Source organism: Dromiciops gliroides, chromosome 5 (assembly GCF_019393635.1).
Source record: "Dromiciops gliroides isolate mDroGli1 chromosome 5, mDroGli1.pri, whole genome shotgun sequence".
Taxonomy (NCBI): domain Eukaryota; kingdom Metazoa; phylum Chordata; class Mammalia; order Microbiotheria; family Microbiotheriidae; genus Dromiciops; species Dromiciops gliroides.
Genome location: NC_057865.1, coordinates 10975393 through 10992678, shown reverse-complemented (window position 1 = coordinate 10992678; position 17286 = coordinate 10975393). Strand labels below are relative to the sequence as shown.

General features: G+C 37.2%; 1 protein-coding gene across 4 annotated transcripts in view; it reads right to left on the bottom strand.

Annotated features, from left to right (window-relative positions):
• Positions 1–11010: 11010 nt before the first annotated feature.
• Positions 11011–17286, bottom strand: part of HDAC9 (histone deacetylase 9) — an 895346-nt gene continuing 889070 nt past the window's right edge. For all 4 annotated transcript variants that reach the window (XM_043966016.1, XM_043966013.1, XM_043966011.1 and 1 more), the window contains one exon: positions 11011–17120. In XM_043966016.1, coding sequence (XP_043821951.1) covers positions 17081–17120 — 40 coding nt within the window. In that variant the 3' untranslated portion in view covers positions 11011–17080. The remainder of the gene's footprint in view (positions 17121–17286) is intronic.

Here is a 17286-nt window from a genome sequence, read left to right as displayed (position 1 = left end):
AAAGAGTATGCATGGTTTTATAGCCCTTTGGCCATAGTTCCAAATTGCTCTCCAGAATGTTTGAATCAGTTTATAACTCCACCAACAGTGTGTTAATGTCTCATTTCCCTCATATCCCCTTCCACATTTTTCATTTTCCTCTGCTGTCCTATCATCCAATCCAATTGGTATGAGGTAATACTCCAGAATTATATTTACTTGCATCTTTCTAATCAATAGTGAGTTAGAGCATTTATTTCATATAACTATAGATAGTTTTGATTATTTCATTTGAAAACTATTAATATACTTTGATCATTTTTTAACTGGAGAATGGTTCTTATTTTATCAACTTTGACTCAATTCTCTATGTGCTTGAGAAATGAGGCCTTTATCAGAAAAAAACTTGCTTCAAGGTTTTTTTCACAGTTACTATTGCTAACTGAATTGTCCTACATGTTATTTGCTCTATTCTCTATGTCATTTCACCCTTTCTCTCCATAAAGATGTTTTGCTTCTGACTGTCCCCTCCCCCAATTTGCCCTCCCTGCTATCATCTCTCCCTTATCCCCTTCCCTTCCTAGTTATCTGCGGGTAAGATAGATTACTATACCCAACTGAGTATGTATGTTATTCCCTCTTTGGGCCCATTCTGATGAGAGTAAGGTTCACTCACCTCCCCCATCCTTCCCTCCATTGTATAAGTGTTTTCTTCCTTCTTGATGTTTTGTTTTTGAGGGTCAATGAGGGTTAAATGACTTGCCTAGGGTTACACAGCTAGTAAGTGTCATGGGCCTGAGGCTGGATTCGAACTCAGGTCCTCCTGAATCCAGGATCCGTGCTTTATCCACTGTGCCCCCTAGCTGCCCCCTCTTGCTTCTTTTATGTGAGATACGTTACCCAATTCTAGCCATCCCTTTCTCTTTCTCCAAGTGCATTCCTCTCTCACCCCTTAATTTTATTTTTTTTAAAGATATCATCCATTCATATTCAACTCACATTTGTGACCTCTCTCTAAATATACTCCATTCAGCTCTCCTAATAATGAGAAACTTCTTAGGAGTTACAAATATCATTTCCCCATGTAGGAATGTAAACAGTTTAACCTTTTAATATCCTTTATGATTTATTTTTCCTGTTTACCTTTTTATGCTTCTCTAGAGTCTTGTATTTGAAAGTCATATTTTTTATTCAGCTCAGACCTTTTCATCAGGAATGTTGAAAGTCCTCTCTTTCATTGAATTCTCATTTTCCCCTGAAGGATTATACCCACTTTTGCTGGGAAGGTGATTTTTGATTGTAATTCCAGTTCCTTTGCCCTCTGGAACATCATATTCCAATCCTTCCAATCCTTTAACATAGAAGCTGCTGAATCTCGTGTTATCCTGACTGTGGATCCACAATACTTGAATTGTTTCTTTCTTGCTGCTTGCAATACTTTCTCCTTCAGCTTGGTGCTCTGGAATTTGGCTATGATATTCCTGGGAGTTTTCAGTTTAGCGTCTTTTTCAGGAAGTGACCAGTGGATTTTTTTCAATTTCTATTTTGGCTCTTGGTTCTACAATATCAGGACTATTTTCCCTGACAATTTCCTAGAAGATGACATCTAGGCTCTTTTTTGATCATGGATTTCAGGTCATCCGATAATTTTCAAATTATCTCCCCTGGCTCTATTTTCTGAGTGAGTTGTTTTTCCAAGACGACATTCCACATTGCCTTCTATTTTTTCATTCTTTTGGTTTTGCTTATTTTTTATTGATTTCTCATAAAGTCATTAGTTTCCATCGGCTCAATTCTAATTTTTAAGGAATTATTTTCTTCAGAGAGCTTTTGTACCTCCTTTTCTATTTGGCCAATTTGGCTTTTCAAGGCATTCTCTTCCTCATTGGCTTTTTGTTTCTCTTTTATCATTTGGTCTTGTCTGTTTTTTAAGATATTATTTTCTTCAATATTTTTTGTGTCTCCTTTACCAAATTGTTGACTTTCTCATGATTTTCTTGCATCATTCTCATTTCTCTTTCCATGTTTTCCTCTACCTCTTATTTGAGCCTTTTGAGCCTTTCTATGGCCTAAGACCAATTCATATTTTTCTTGGAAGCTTTGGATATAGACACTTTGACTTTGTTATCTTCTTCTGAGGGTATATTTTTATCTTCCCTGTCACTATAGAATTTAGGGTCAGCATTTTTTTCTGTTTGCACATATTCCCAGGCTAATTTTTGACTTTCAACACTGTTAAAGTGGGGAACTGCTTCCAGGGTAGAAGGCAGACTGTACCAAGTTTCAGGGGCTTTGGGCAGATTTTTTCTGAGATATTTCTAGGAATTTGTAAGTTTTTACTTCTTCCAAGGTGGTATGGTTTAAGGAGAGGTATGTTTACTATTCTCCTGGCCTGTGCTCTTGTCTGCAAGCAACCACAGGCCTGCCTTTCTGCCCTGGAACCATGATCAAAAGTCCAGCTCAATTGTGACTGCAGTCTCTTATGTGCTTGTTCTCATCCCCTGCCTGAGACTGCCACCCAAGACTATAACCAGGATGGAAGTATGGGCAAAACAACAGAGTACTGCCTCAGTGCTAGCAAAAAGATTCCAGTAATCTCCTTCGGCCAATTATTCAATCCCGTTACTGTCTGTGGCCTGAGTTCCAGAAGCAGTTTCTGCCACTGCAGATTCAGAGGTTCCCAATGTCTGCTCCTATTTTTCTGTGGCTGTTGCTGGGTCTGCACTGGAGTTGGGTCTGCTGTGGCATGGCCTGCGCTGGGCTACCCTCCACTCTCACCTTGGTACAACAGACCTTCCTGCCGACCTTCTAAGTTGTCTTTGGCTGGAAAATGATTTTGCCCTGTCTTTTTGTGGGTTCTGCTGCTCCAGGAATTGACATGACATTATTTGAAGGTATTTAGAGGGGTCTTGGGATGAGCTCAGGCTCCACTCCCTATGGATTTTTTCATTTATTAATATATGTTCAATTCATCTCTCTCACTCTAACAGAATGTAGGCACCCTGAACACAGGAGCTGCTTAATTTTCTCTTTGGATTCCCAGAATCAAAAACAGGGTCTGGAACACAGTAAGACTCAAATAAATGTTTGTCAAATGAATGGATGCGCCTTTTGCCACACTGCGCCACCTCCCTCACAAGGTGCAATTTCAGAGTCTGACATGTAGGACATAAAACTCTTTTGGAAAGACTGACCCCAATGAAGTTTCACTATGTTTGAAGGCACAACCTAAATAATGATATTGCTTTACTAGCCAGACTCCCCTGACCACAAGGACGTCTGCTATTTTTCTTCTATGTTTTTTAACTTAGAGAGAGACTGGTTTTCATTGTTTTGGTTGATGTAGGCTACAGGTTTTCCTCTGGTAACATTTGTTCATCAAATGGTTGGAGGAAAGCATCCCATATTTAACATATTAAAACAGAATAACAACCCTCAAATTTCTGAAATTCAGTCCAAGACTCTTGTGTCTCTGGGCTAACCCCTCATTACTTCAGAGAATTAGGGTGGGTGACTGAAGCAAATCATAATGAATCTGAGAGATTACATATTTTCCACTAACTGGGAAAACTTTCACCAGACTTCCATTTCCATAGACAAGACACATATTTACATACCTTCTCTCTTCCCTAAAGATATTGAATAACAATGCAATATACAAAAGATTTAATCTGAATTTATGCAAAAGGGGGAAGGAGGAATTATAAAAGAAAGGTTCAATCACAACCATTCATAGAAAATTACTTTAACTTTCCAGTCTTGCTTTTCCTATCACTAAAATGGGAAAAATGCATTTTTTAAATATACAGGATTTTTATGAGGAGAATATTCTTTATATGGTAAGAGGAGGTATTCTTATTCTAAGTCTGGAAAACCATATGCATCCCTAGAGGTGTAACTAACAGGGCACTGCATTGAGGATAGTGATTTGCTCAAAAACTTAAGTGCTCTCTCCCTTGAAATAGGAAGTACACCCAAATCAAGAGTTTATGTGTATTGGTAGCTGAGGCTCGTTCAAGTAGGAAGCAAATTAATTTTCATTGGCTTATATGCCTGGCTTATATTAGATGCCTTGATAGAATTAGTGATTTTCATGAATATTGAGTACAATACTCTTTATCCTTTTGTTGTATTGACCTAAACATAAAATAGATTCTGATGTACACAAGGGAAATGCTGGGTGGGTTCACAGTCTAAAGAAAGTGAGGGGCCCTAAATTGAACCCAGTCTGTGTAAACCCAGAGCTTTAGTCTGAAGTCATGAGTTATATCAATGAAGTTTTCTTTCTCCTCATCATATTCCATCCTTGTGCATTAAAAACAACATATATTACATTAACATCTTAATAGGGAGGTTTAAAAAGTCTGTATTATTTGTTTTTGTTGGAATTTAATGTGAATTGACAGCAACCACAGGTGATTTCATAATATTTCAGATCTATCAATTAGACAAATGCAAATTAAAACAATTCTGAGGTATCACCTCACACCTATCAGACTGGTCAGTCCTGTTTGCCTCAGTTTCCTCATCATTAAAAGGAGCTTGAGAAGGAAATATTAAACCATCTTAGTATTTTTGCCAAAGAAAACCAGAAAATGGGGTCATGAAGAGTTAGATATGACAGAAATGACTAAACAACCACAACAAAAATTCACTTGAAAATCCATCTGGGGGGATTTTTTTCTTAGGGAACTCATTTATGTTCAATTTCTTTTTTCTAAGATAGGGATATTTAAATATTTATTTCCCCTTCTGTTGATCTGTGCAATTTATATTTGGTAAATATTCATCATTTCATTTAGATTGTTAATTTTGCTGGCATATAATTGGGCTACATAATGCCTAATAATTACTTTTATTTCATCTTTATTAATGGTACTTTCACTCTTTCCATTTTTGATAGGGGTAAATTGGTTTTCTTGTTTTTTCAAATTAAATTAACTAATGGTTAGCCTATTTTTTAATTATATGAGCACCTAATTTTACTTATAAATTCATTGGTTTTCTTTCAATTTTATTAATTTCTTTTGATTATCAGAATTTCCACTAGGGTATTAGAGCATTTTTGATTTGTTCTTTTCCTAGGTTTTTAAGTTGCATGTCCAATTAACTTATATGATCTTCCTCTTTTTTATTGAAGTACATATTAAGAGAGATATAAATTTGCCCTTAAGTACTGTATTGACATTGTCACACAAATTTTGCCATATTGTTCCATTAATATCATTCTCTTCAATTATATAGTTAATGTTTCTGTGATTTTTTTCATTAACCCACTCATTCTTTAGGATTAGATTATTTACTTTTCAATTAATTTTAATCTTTGCTTCTACATCTATTAAATAGATGCATACACTTGCATTATGGTCTAAAAAGTATGTATTTAATATTTCTACTTATTTGCATTTGGTTGTCAGCTGGTTTTCTTATGCCCCACTACATGGTCATTGTGTGTGTGTGTGTGTGTGTGTATGAAGTGCTATGTAGTGCTGAGTAAACAGTATATTCCTCACTATTATCATTCAGTCTTCTCCAGAGGTCTATCATATCTAACTTTTCTAAGATTCAATTACTCTTTTTAATTCTTATTTATTTTTATGGCTATATTTATCCATCTCTGAGATTAGAAAGTTGGAATTCCCAACTAGGATGGTTTTTCTATTTCCTTCTGTAACATATAATTTTTCCTTTAAGAATTTAAGAATGTCCAAACAAGAGATAAAGAATATTATGAAAAGCAAGATGGAACACTATGATTACATTAAATTAAATAGCTTTTGTACAAACAGAAGCAATGAAGCCAAAATTAGAAGGGAGGAAGAAAACTCGGAAACAATTTTTACAGCCAGCAACTCTGATAAAGGCCTCATTTCTAAAATATATAGGGAACTAAATCAAATTTATAAGAATCCAAGTCATTCCCCAGTTAAGAAATGATCAAGGGATATGAACAGGCAGTTTTCTGATGAAGAAGTTAAAGCTATCTATCACCAAATGAAAAAATGCTCTAAACCACTATTGATTAGAGAAATGCAAATTAAAACAACTTTGAGGTACCACCTCACACCTATCAGGTTAGCTAATATGACAAAAAAGGAAAATAATAAATGTTTGAGAAGCTGTGGAAAAATTGTAACACTAATGCATTGTTGGTGGAGCTGTGAAGTAATCCAACCATTCTGGAGAGCAATTTGGAACTATGCCCAAAGGGCTATGGGTCTGTTCATACCCTTCGACCCAGTGGCACCACTGCTAGGTCTGTATCCCAAAGAGACCACATAAAAGGGAAAAGGACCCACATATACAAAAATATTTATAGCAGCTCTCTTTGTGGTGGCAAAGGATTGGAAATTGGGGGAATGCCCATCAATAGGGCAATGGCTAAACAAATTGTGGTATATGAATGTAATGGAATATTATTGTGCTGTAAGAAAAAATGAGCAGGAGGAGTTCAGAGAAACCTGGAAAGACTTACATGAACTTATGCTGACTGAGAGGAGCAGAAGCAGGAGAACACTGTACACAGTAACAGCAATATTATGTGATGAACAATGGGGATAGATTTGGCTCTTCTCAGCAGTGCAATAATCCAAAATGGTTTCAAAGAACTCATGATAGAAAATATTCTCAACATCCCCAAAAAGAGAACTGTGAATTACAAATGCAGATTGAATCATACTGTTTCTACTTTTGGACTTTTTTTCCTTCTTGTTTGAGTTTTTTTCTTTGTTATCTGATTCTTCTTTCACAAGATGACCGATGTAGAAATATGCTTGATATGACTGTACATATACAACCTATATCAGATTGCTTTCTGTCTTGGGGAGGAGGGAGGGAAGGAGGGGAGAAAAGAAAAATTTGGAACTAAAAATCCAGTGTAAACAAATGTTGAAAACTATCCTTATATGTAATATGTAACTGGAAAATAATAAAATTAAATTTAAAAAAAGAATTTAAGAATGCTATGCTATTTGCACAGTGTATAGAACACTGGGCTTGAAATCAAGAAGACTCATCTTCTTGACTTCAAATCCAGCTCAGACATTTACCAGATCATGGCTAATTCATTTGACCATATTTACCTCAGATTGCTTATCTGGAAAATGAGCTGGAGAAGGAAGTAGCAAAACATTCTAGTATTGTTGCTGTGGTAAAAATTATTTGGAGTAAAAATTAATATTCCCGTTTTTAGCTAACTCATATGGGAGGGGCCACGCCTGGCCCACCCCAAGGTTATGAAGGCAGCTTTTTTGAAGGACCTCCCCTTTTGTGGGAGGGCACATTGAATGGTACTGGAAGGGGCGCAGGCTACTTCTGGTACACAAGTTCGCACTGGTCTTTTGGACGAGCAACTATAGACTGACTGGTCAGGTGTGGGTGAGTTAAGAATGGAAAACCCTAAATTCCTTTGAACTAGCTTAATTGGAAATCAGTCTGGAGTTGCATAGGTTAAGTTTAGAGTTAATAATATTCATCTGTATTTCCATTTTCCTATTTCCTTATCTTTGATTTTTATTAGTTTCACCTTTGTTGTTTAATTAATTCCCAAGTAATAAAATCTGATCCTTTTGTGAACTAAAGCTTAGAGGCTCCTTTCTTATTGGCCTGGGAGAAATATCTAAAAAAGAGCTGTTCAGAGGGGAGGGTTAAACTTCAAAGGTCCCTCATATATCCGGGAACCCAATATTAAGGCGAGTCACCCAAATAACGCTCAGTATATCAAATTTTGGCCCTCACATTGCCAAGAAAACCCTTTATGGTATCACAAAGAGTCAGACATGACTGAAACAACTCAACAACAACATGCTGTTTGGTGCATATATTTAGTTTTAGTATAACTTCATTGTTTGTAGTAGCTTTTAGCAAGGCATAGTTCCTCTACTCTTTTAATGATGTCTACTTTTGGTGTTGCTTTGACTGAAATCATGATTGCTACTCCTACCTTTTTTTTTTGTTCTTCAGGTGAAGCATAATAGATTATCCTCCAGACCCCCTGAAGCTTTTAAACTCTGTGAGTGTTTCAGTTTCAAATGTGTTTCTTCTAAAAAAACATATTGTTGGATTCTATTTTCTAATCCATTTTGCTATCAGCTTCCATTTCATGGCTGAATCCATCCTATTCACATCCACATTTATGATTACTAACTTGGTATTTTCCTTCATCCTCTTTTCTTCTGTTTATCACTGTTTACCTTGTTCCTCATTAAAAGTCTGTTTTGCTTCTGTCCATGCCTTCTTCTATCTGTTATCCTTTTTATTACCCCCAATTTCTCTTATCCAGTTCCTGTCCTACTTCCTCTTTCGGTAAGAAATATTTCTATTTCCGACTGATTGTGTGTGTGTGTGTGTGTGTGTGTGTGTATACCATCTTGATTTCTATATTAGTGTAGTTCAAAGACTGCCTACCCCACCCCAATTTCCCATTTACTATAAGAGCTCTTCCTTGTATTCCTCTTTTATATGAGAGAAATTATTTTATACTTCTCCCTTCCCCCTTTTGTGATGCCATCTCTCTTTCTCACCTCTCCAGTTTTACATCATTTCAACATAATTGACTCACTACCTGTGTGCTCTATTTATATGTAAAATATTTAAACTGCCCTAATAATTATAAAGTTCTTAGGAGTTACATATACAATATCCCCTTATGAGAATGCAAATAGTTTAACCTTATTAAGTCCCTTATGATTTCTCTTTCATGTTTACCTTTTTATGCTTCTCTTGAGTCTTGTATTTGAAAGTCAAATTTTCTATTCAGCTCTTGCATTTTCATTATGAATGCTTGGAAATCCTCTATTTCATTAAATATATATTTCCCCTCCTTGAAGGATTACACTGAGTTTTGTTGGGTAGATTATACTTAGTTGTAATCCTACTCCTTTTACGTTCTGGAATATCATATTTTAAGTTCTCTATGGCTTTTATGTGATAGATGCTAAATTTTCTGTGATGCTGACTATGGCTCCAATTTATCTTAATCATGTCTTTCTTGCTGCTTGAAATTGTGATGTTTCAAATCTAAATGTAGGTCCTAACCTGCCCCCCCCAGTTTTTTTGGGGGAAGCTGGCTAATCACTGATAAATTCAGAAAGAGTTTAGGCTTTTTAAGGATTTATTACAGTGTATCAGAACTTAGTGAAGAGAGAGTCAATTGTGGGGACCAATTTTTAATTGGGGAGTGTTAGCTAAGCAGCTCACCGCAATATTGGGGCAAAGAAGGAGACAGCCTCCCTCAAAACAGAGCAGGATTTATTTAACAAGAACGAACTTTAAAAAAATAAACACAAACACAATCAGTAAGATCAAGGCAAAGGAAATAAAATGGGGAAAGGGAAATTATACAACCTGAACTACACCACCACCCAGGAATCAGCTGAGAACACACAGGAGCATCCTGTCACTTTTCAGCTTCAAGCTACAATGGTTGAAAACCTTCTCTTCTTCCCAGCAGACCCCAGGCTGACCACACACAGCCCCGAGCCAATTGGCTGGCCACTCTGACAGTCACATGACTGCCCTCACTAGGCTTCCAATCATTATAATTTTGCCAGGCCCATGTAGGCGTCAGTGAGTGGTAGTGACGTGCCAGTGCCATGGTAACAGCTACAACCAGTAGGTGGAGCACCATGCCATTTGCGGAGCCCCACAGGACAGAGAATGCACCGAGGATTTTTTTTTTTAATTCTAGCCAAAAGATGGGGTCATAAAAACCTCAAGTAACAATTAATTCTTTATACAGTATAGCCAGAGAGAAAACCTTGCTTTTCCTAGTGGTCCATGTGAAGTCCCTCACCATGCCAAAGTCCTGGACAGAAAGGGGGGCCCTCCAGTTCTCTGTCTTCTGCCACCAAACAAGTTCCAGACAAAAAGAGAGAGACACAGAAATCCAGGCTTAACTGCCTACTTCCTCCCTCTCATCCCAAAAGGGGAGGTCCTTCAAGCTGATTGGTTCAGGGTGGTCTTCTGTTGACAAAATAGTCCACAGCCTCTGAGAACAACGTGCAACTCAGGGACAGCCAGGTGTGGTCTCGATTTAATCAACCTTAAGTAAATCTATCTTAAGTAGATACTCAGTAAGCTTTTCAGTCTCCCCCAATTCAAAGAATTCTAAAGCAATCTTCAGGTGGGGCCCCTGAGAGTCTGACAAATCCTATTATTTTATCACAAATTATTTTCTCTTTTATCTGGGAGTTCTGGAATTTGACTATCATATTCTTGGGACTTTTTCTATCAGGTGGCAATTGTGGATTCTATCAGTTTCTACTTTGTTCTCTGGTACTAGGAAATCAAGGCAGTTTTCTTTGATTATTTCTTGAAATAACAATAGCTGGAAATGACAAAAACTGTGAAAGTCATGAGCACTTTTTCCATTTGTTTGATACGATATAATAAACAGCTGCAGTGCTTAGCACTTAGCACTTAGCAACATCAATTAATTAGGAAATGGCTAAATAAGTTGTGGCATATGATTGTAATGGAATACTACTTTGCTATAAGAAATGACGATCTTGATGATCTTAGAAAAACATGGAGAGATTCACAAAATAATGAAAAGCAAAATGAGTAAAACAAAGAACGTGTTGTATACAGTAACAAGAATATTATTTTAAGAACAACTTTGAATGACTAAGTCATTTAGACTATTATAGATACCCAAATTACCTACAAAGGACCTATGAAGGAATACACTATCTGAATGCAGAGGAAGAACTGATAAATAGATATGTGTATGTATGTATATATACATATATTACATATGTATTGTACATGTATGCATATACACACATACATATTTGTCTAATGGTAGCCACCACCAGGGCAGGAAGGGAGAGAAGAAAAAAGGGGAAAAAGAAAGTTACATGATAACTTTATTCTATACTTTAAAGGAATAGCAAGTTGTACATAATAGATGTTCAGTTTCATGTGCAATCACTTCTTTCTTCTATTGTACTATGTTATGGGAAAGCTTAATTTCTTTCTGAAATTCAGAATGAAATAAATTAAATTTTAAAAATGGAATAGAACAATGACTTCATTTCAAATGGCTTTTATTCACACCAGGACAACAGTGGAGTCAAATGATGATACAAAATACAGGACAAAAAGAATTTTTCAAAATAACCTATGCAGAGGATATACTTGACGGTGTTCTACAGACTAAATACCAATTCTCAGCAATGATTGGGAGCATACCCGCGGATTTTTCCATGTATGCCTACAGATACAAAAATGTATCACAAACAAGAATAATAGATGAGAAAAGTATTAAATTTGATGGTGTGTGTATCAATCCTTGATTCCAGATTAATTCTGCACATCTGGGACAAGTTCATGGCTTCATAGTCTTCAGAATAGGCTTAGAAATTCATATATTTCACAGCAGCTATCAAGGACACATCATTACTGTAGCTAGCCAAGCCAACCAAGGCCCAATGGTGTGCCAAAGATAACAAAATGGCCTCATTAAAGAAACAGAGAGTGAAGAGCTAGATAGAGAAGACACTTTTATTAGTCCACTGAGTCAGAAACCCCAGGTCATTGGCATACAGGTTGACAAACCTGGTCTAGAGATTTTAATCATGACAATTTGTCAACATGCATTTATTTTGTCCACTATGTGCCAAGCACTATGCTATTATGACAGTAAAAAGAATCACTTCCAACTTTGATTAAAATAGAGGATAGCATATGTGATTTAGCTTCTATAGGGTACTCTCTGATGAGGAAAATCCTCCTACTAATAAAAGTTGGCATTTCCTCTTGAACTAATAGTATTAGAGAACTTCCAAGAGTACTAAAATGATAAATGATTTGCTTAGGGAGACAAAACCACTGGTGTCAAAGATGGAATTTGAATCCAAGCCCCCCTAGATTTGAGATATGAGACTGCTTTATAATCACTATGCCATGCTGTCTTTCTAAGTCAGTAAGAGTCTCTCTCTCTCTCTCTTTATCTCCCCCTTTGTGTGTGTGTGTGTGTGTGTGTGTGTGTGCATGTGTGTGTATGTTCTATACATCTGATGTCTTATTGGAGAAATATTCCCTTTGCTGCAAGTTTCTACTCTGCTTTATTTATTGTCATGTGTCAGTGAATAAAAAACATCTGAAGATGCTTGTTGTCCGTGTTATGTTAGCTCCCTTTCTATCTGTGTATTCATTAATAATGTATCTTTGTTATTTCTTATGTATATGGGCATCTATTCCCATAGTGTGCCCATCATACATTTTCAGCTCCCAGAAGGCTGAGTTCAAGTATTTCCTTTTGCATTTTGTACAGAAAAACTTCTTATACAATCAGATATTAATAAATAGGTCCCAGAATAAGTCCCACTTAATTTGTCAGGACTTAAGACAACTCTTTAAGACTATAACTGCCAAGGATTTACCTTCCTACATTGATAGGGGATGTTGAGGGAGTCCTCATTGGAGACCTCCCTATCTCAATAAAATACCAGGACTCATCCATGCTCCCTGTCCCTTGACTCTGTCCCCATTCTGTCTGTAGCCAAGGGGTAACAGTGTCCTCCTTCAGCTTTACAGCTGTTCACCAAAATTGTAAACTCTTGCCTGGTGGGAACTACACTTTAGTATTTTAAAATTAATTTCAGTTTGATGAGCAATTCTAGTCAATGGAAGATAAATAAGCTCCTTGAAGACAGGGACTTTTTTATCTTTGCATCAGCATCTAGCATAGGGCCTGGCTCTCCATCAGTTTGTTGTATTGTATTCCAAGAAAAGGTGAAGACAATAATGTGGACAATGTCATTCTTCTGAAAGCCTGATGGAAACAGGAATGATCCCCTCATCAGGGATCATTGTCCCCTAAGGGAGTTTCATAGGCATCTGATGATGATCACACTAATGATAATGATGACAGCAATGAGAGCCCTTCATTTCTCAGATAGGCAGGACAGCTCATCTGGTTTCCATTGCTTTGAGATATGAAAATGCTTTCTTTATGAAAACTGCTCAACAGGTGTGTTCCTCCCCTTGCTTTCTCCTTTTCCCCCCACATTCTCTGCAGGACCTAGTGATTTCATTGTTTAGGCAGCATAGGAATGCAAAGAGAAACTTTACTCTCTGGGACAATGCGGCCCTCCAAGAAAAGATGGCTTCTAAAACTGGAGAGAATCCCCTTTCTTCTGGTCACCTTTTGGGTTATATTATTTGAAGTTATTAGAATCTAATGATGCTCAAATAATGGCAAGCTAAGTGGAAACTATCAAAGGAAAATCAGTAAGAAATGTACAATGATTTTAAAAAATTTTCTTAAATACGAATGCTAGATAAGCTAAGAGGTACTAGAGGCCTGATTAAGAAAATTCAGTCCCAGGAGGAGCTCTGTGAGCATTCTTGGTTTTGGTTCCATATGGATTCTGTAAAGAGACCAAGTCGGTTTACAAGTCTTTATGGTTGACTTTTGGAAAGAAAGCAGTGTCCTGCTCTTAGGGAGGTGGCTGGAAGGACCGAGAAAGAGTACATCTTCCATCTGGCCCTGAGTTCTTTGTGTCAGAAGGCATCCCAGTTTCAAGTCCAGCCATTCACTCATTCATTCATTCAGCAAACATTTGTTCAGTTCCCCAAATCCCATCTTGTTCCCAAGCTCTGGATGATACGAAGATAAAAACCAAAGTTCATCATGTCTTAGAAATTATAGAGATGCAAATGAGAGAGAAAAGTGAGAGCTTCGTTTCACATTCTAAGTATTAGAAATGTGGCCTATAATTCTTTTCCAAAAATCTTCTGTGTACTACAGTAGAAGCTCCACTTCATTTGGTGTTAGCAGCCCTAGGTTGGGATCTTGGTTCTGCATATTCTTACCTGTGTGACTTTGTGCATATTCCGTGACCTCTGGGACTCAGTTTTTTGCTCTAAAAAGATGGAAGGAGGTTTAGACTACATCACATCTAAGGACCCTTTTAGCTTTAAATATGCTTTCTTTGATCCCATACCTTAGCACATGGACTCATTTTTTCCTATTATTTGCTGCAAATGCACTAAAATATTCATCTGAAACTATACTTTATTGTCTTTGAAGGAAGCATATCATTTAAAATTTAGTCACACATCTACACAAGCTCCATTGTGAACGATAAAGTATTTATAATTTTCCCATCAAGTACACTTATCTGTTCTATGCTTATTATTTTTTTTAAAACTTGGTTTTGTTTAAGTATTTGACTATAGGAGATCTTTTCTTCTTGGTCCCATTATCTGAACCCTTTAGAGTACCTTGGTATTAAAAAATTAAGTGCTATATCATCTAACTCCTTTTTGCTGATTTGTAAAACTTTATTTTTTTCTTCCCAATGTGGGCATGTTACAATATGTGTGTGTGCGTATGTATGTGTATATGCATATGCATTTTCCTCCATATGTTGAGCAGAGTCCATTAAGAATGAGGCAGATTATTGATAAAACAAGAGGAGTCAAATTTACATGCAGACAGAGGGCTCTGAGGAGTCTCCTTTGGGTAACTACTACTACTAATAATAACAACAATAACAATGATGATATGATTGTGTGAAGAATGCACCAGCAAGTGACACTGGCCTCTCCACCAGGTCTGGTGTGTTTCAGAACTGTTGATATTCTCCAAAAGCCTCTATTCCATCCCTCAGGGCAACTATTCCTTTAATGGCATAATTAAAACATAGTGTTGCTCTGGGCTCAGAAACACATTCAGCCATGCTTAATCCTCTACAAAGTTTCTCTGCTTGTCCCTGAATTGCACAGACTCCAACTCTGAGCCAATGCATCCCCCTTCACAGGGCAAATGAATGTTTTATCTATGAATGCACCATGAGTTAAATGGCTGAGGCTTGGATTTGCCAATATACACCAATGCAGCAGCAATCCACAAGCTTCTGTTAATTTACAGGAGTTTGCCAACACTTATTTCTTCTGCATTCCCATTAAAAAATACAAGGCCTGGTGGGAACAGAAAAGAGCTCACAAATTTTTACATTTTCAAGTTAATTTGAAAGCAATACTATTATGTTTCTAATTAAAATATGTTGCAACATGGCTAAACAACATGATAGGAAAAAATATCTTTTCAAGACAGAGGCCTAGCTGCCCAAGTCTCTAAAAATGCATTTCTTGAACTGATAACTGGAAACCAACCACAACTGATGAGCAAGAAGGGTGTCATGAGTTTTCTGTGAAAACTTGGGAGGAAATTTACAAAAATGTAATCAATGTGATGAATCAATATTAACCTTCCCCTTCCCAAAAATGTAAGTCCATTTTTTACCTAATGCAGAGCTGCATTCCCTTTCAGATTACCCATTTCAAAGGGTGGCTCAGATTTCTAAGATGTTAAACCAAGTATCCGGCAGTTTTTGTATATGTAATAAAAGTCTTTAAAATTAAAATAGTAATCCTAAAAAAAAACACCAACACATGAAAAATAGAGTCTGACTGTATAACAAAAGAGAGTTATATAATTCTCCTTGAGTGAAACCTTTCATCTTTGATTTACAGGTTTGAGCCCTCTCTAACTCAAACCACATTGCTGCATATCTTTCAGAGCATGGCCTTCCCTCAAACCTTGTTTAAATTAAGGTTCCTTTTAGATTTCTGAATAAAAGCATGACAATCTTCACTTATGGCTTTAATATATCCTTTGAGTTAGGAAAATATATATAAAAAAGGAACACCAATAGCTTTCCAAAGTAATGCTAGGTATTAAATACTGCAAGAAGAATCCTGGATGGTAATATTTCACCTCTGATGTTTTAGGTGATTGAGCTGCACAGGAAAAAAGAATACTGAAAAAAATTACCTTCCCTATCATAATATGAGTTGATTTTAAACTCAGAAAATAAATTTCCAATGTTGTTTTTTTTAAACCTTCTGACCATAAGGCAACACGTGGAAAGGTCAAGGGTCCATTACTGGTTAAAGGCACAGCTCATAGTTAAAACTAACCAACATGAATTCAAGTAGCTAATGCTGTTTCTTAAATAACCACAACACATTTCAAGGATCAAAAGAAAAAAAAAACTCATCTAAATCCTCCCAAGTTTCATCAACAATGCTCAACCCCTGGGTTCTCACATGTGAAAATAATGTAATTGAGTCCAGCAATTACCTTAAACTAGAAATGTAACCCAGCTAAATGGCGGCCAAGAAATACCTGAGCCAGAGAGGTGCTCATACGGGGAAAACTCAAGCATCAGAAAAACTTTTGAATCAAAGTCTGGGTGTCTTGTAAAAATCATTTCCTTTTCAAAGGAAATGTCGGTCCCTGTGGGCCACAGGTTCAATAGGACTGTCTTTCGAAGGACAAGGGATTCTTAATAAAAGGGAAAAAAGGCTTCCAGCCACCAAAGAAACCAGAACCCTCCTATCTGAGATCCTTGAGTGGGATGATCACATTCTCACAAAACAAATCAACATTTTTATTTTCTTGCAAAATCAAAAAAGAGAATTCCAAAGTGTGCCCTACCACAGACGCCCTGCCTTGGGGATTGGACTTGAAAAGAGGTAGCCCTTACTTTCAGGCTAAAAATGCCCTCATCCCATTTCTACTAAATTCTGACCTCTCACTTGCTAGAATTTGCGAGGGTGTAAAAACAAAGATACAATATGTTATCTTGTTTGCTCAGAGCTGAAAACAAATCCTGTCCACAATTGAAAACCATGTGAAAAAAATTAGTGCAGCAAAACCAATTCAACATGTCTGAAAGGCCATTCTTAGAACTTTCCCCTGGATGGTCTTGGCTGTCACCATCCCTGTGATGTGCACAGTTCTGAGTCCATGGGCTAGCTCAGGGCCAATGTCATGTCTGCCAGTGGGTCGCATAGCACATTCAGAGCCCATACGTCGGGGGCTGTCACTCCCCAGTATCATTGCCTGTAACTTTAGAATAAGAGCGGTTACACTGAAGGAATCTTGCAGGGCCGTTCAAGTCCATCCAGGGGACAAGTGAAGCTGCTGTGTGTGCTCAGTGCCCAGTGTTTATGTTCCATTCTATCTGTGCCACCCAGGCAGCAGACAAGACATGTCTGAGGGTGCTTGGTTGGGGATGGGGGTGGAGAGATACACAATGATGTCACACACAGGAAATACCAGGGTGGGGGGGGACTTGGCACTTCACAGGGCTGGATCTTCATCCATGGGCTCGCCAGCAGGTCTGTAAAAATAAACAGGCAATCAGAAGAAGGCTGAGGAGTACACAATGACATGGTAGATTTTCATGCATAATCAAAACTGATTTTTCAGCTCTCTCTGATGTTTATTTGTGCTATTCAGCTATCCATAAATAGAGTTTCTTTCCTAGGAAGTATAAACACATGTCA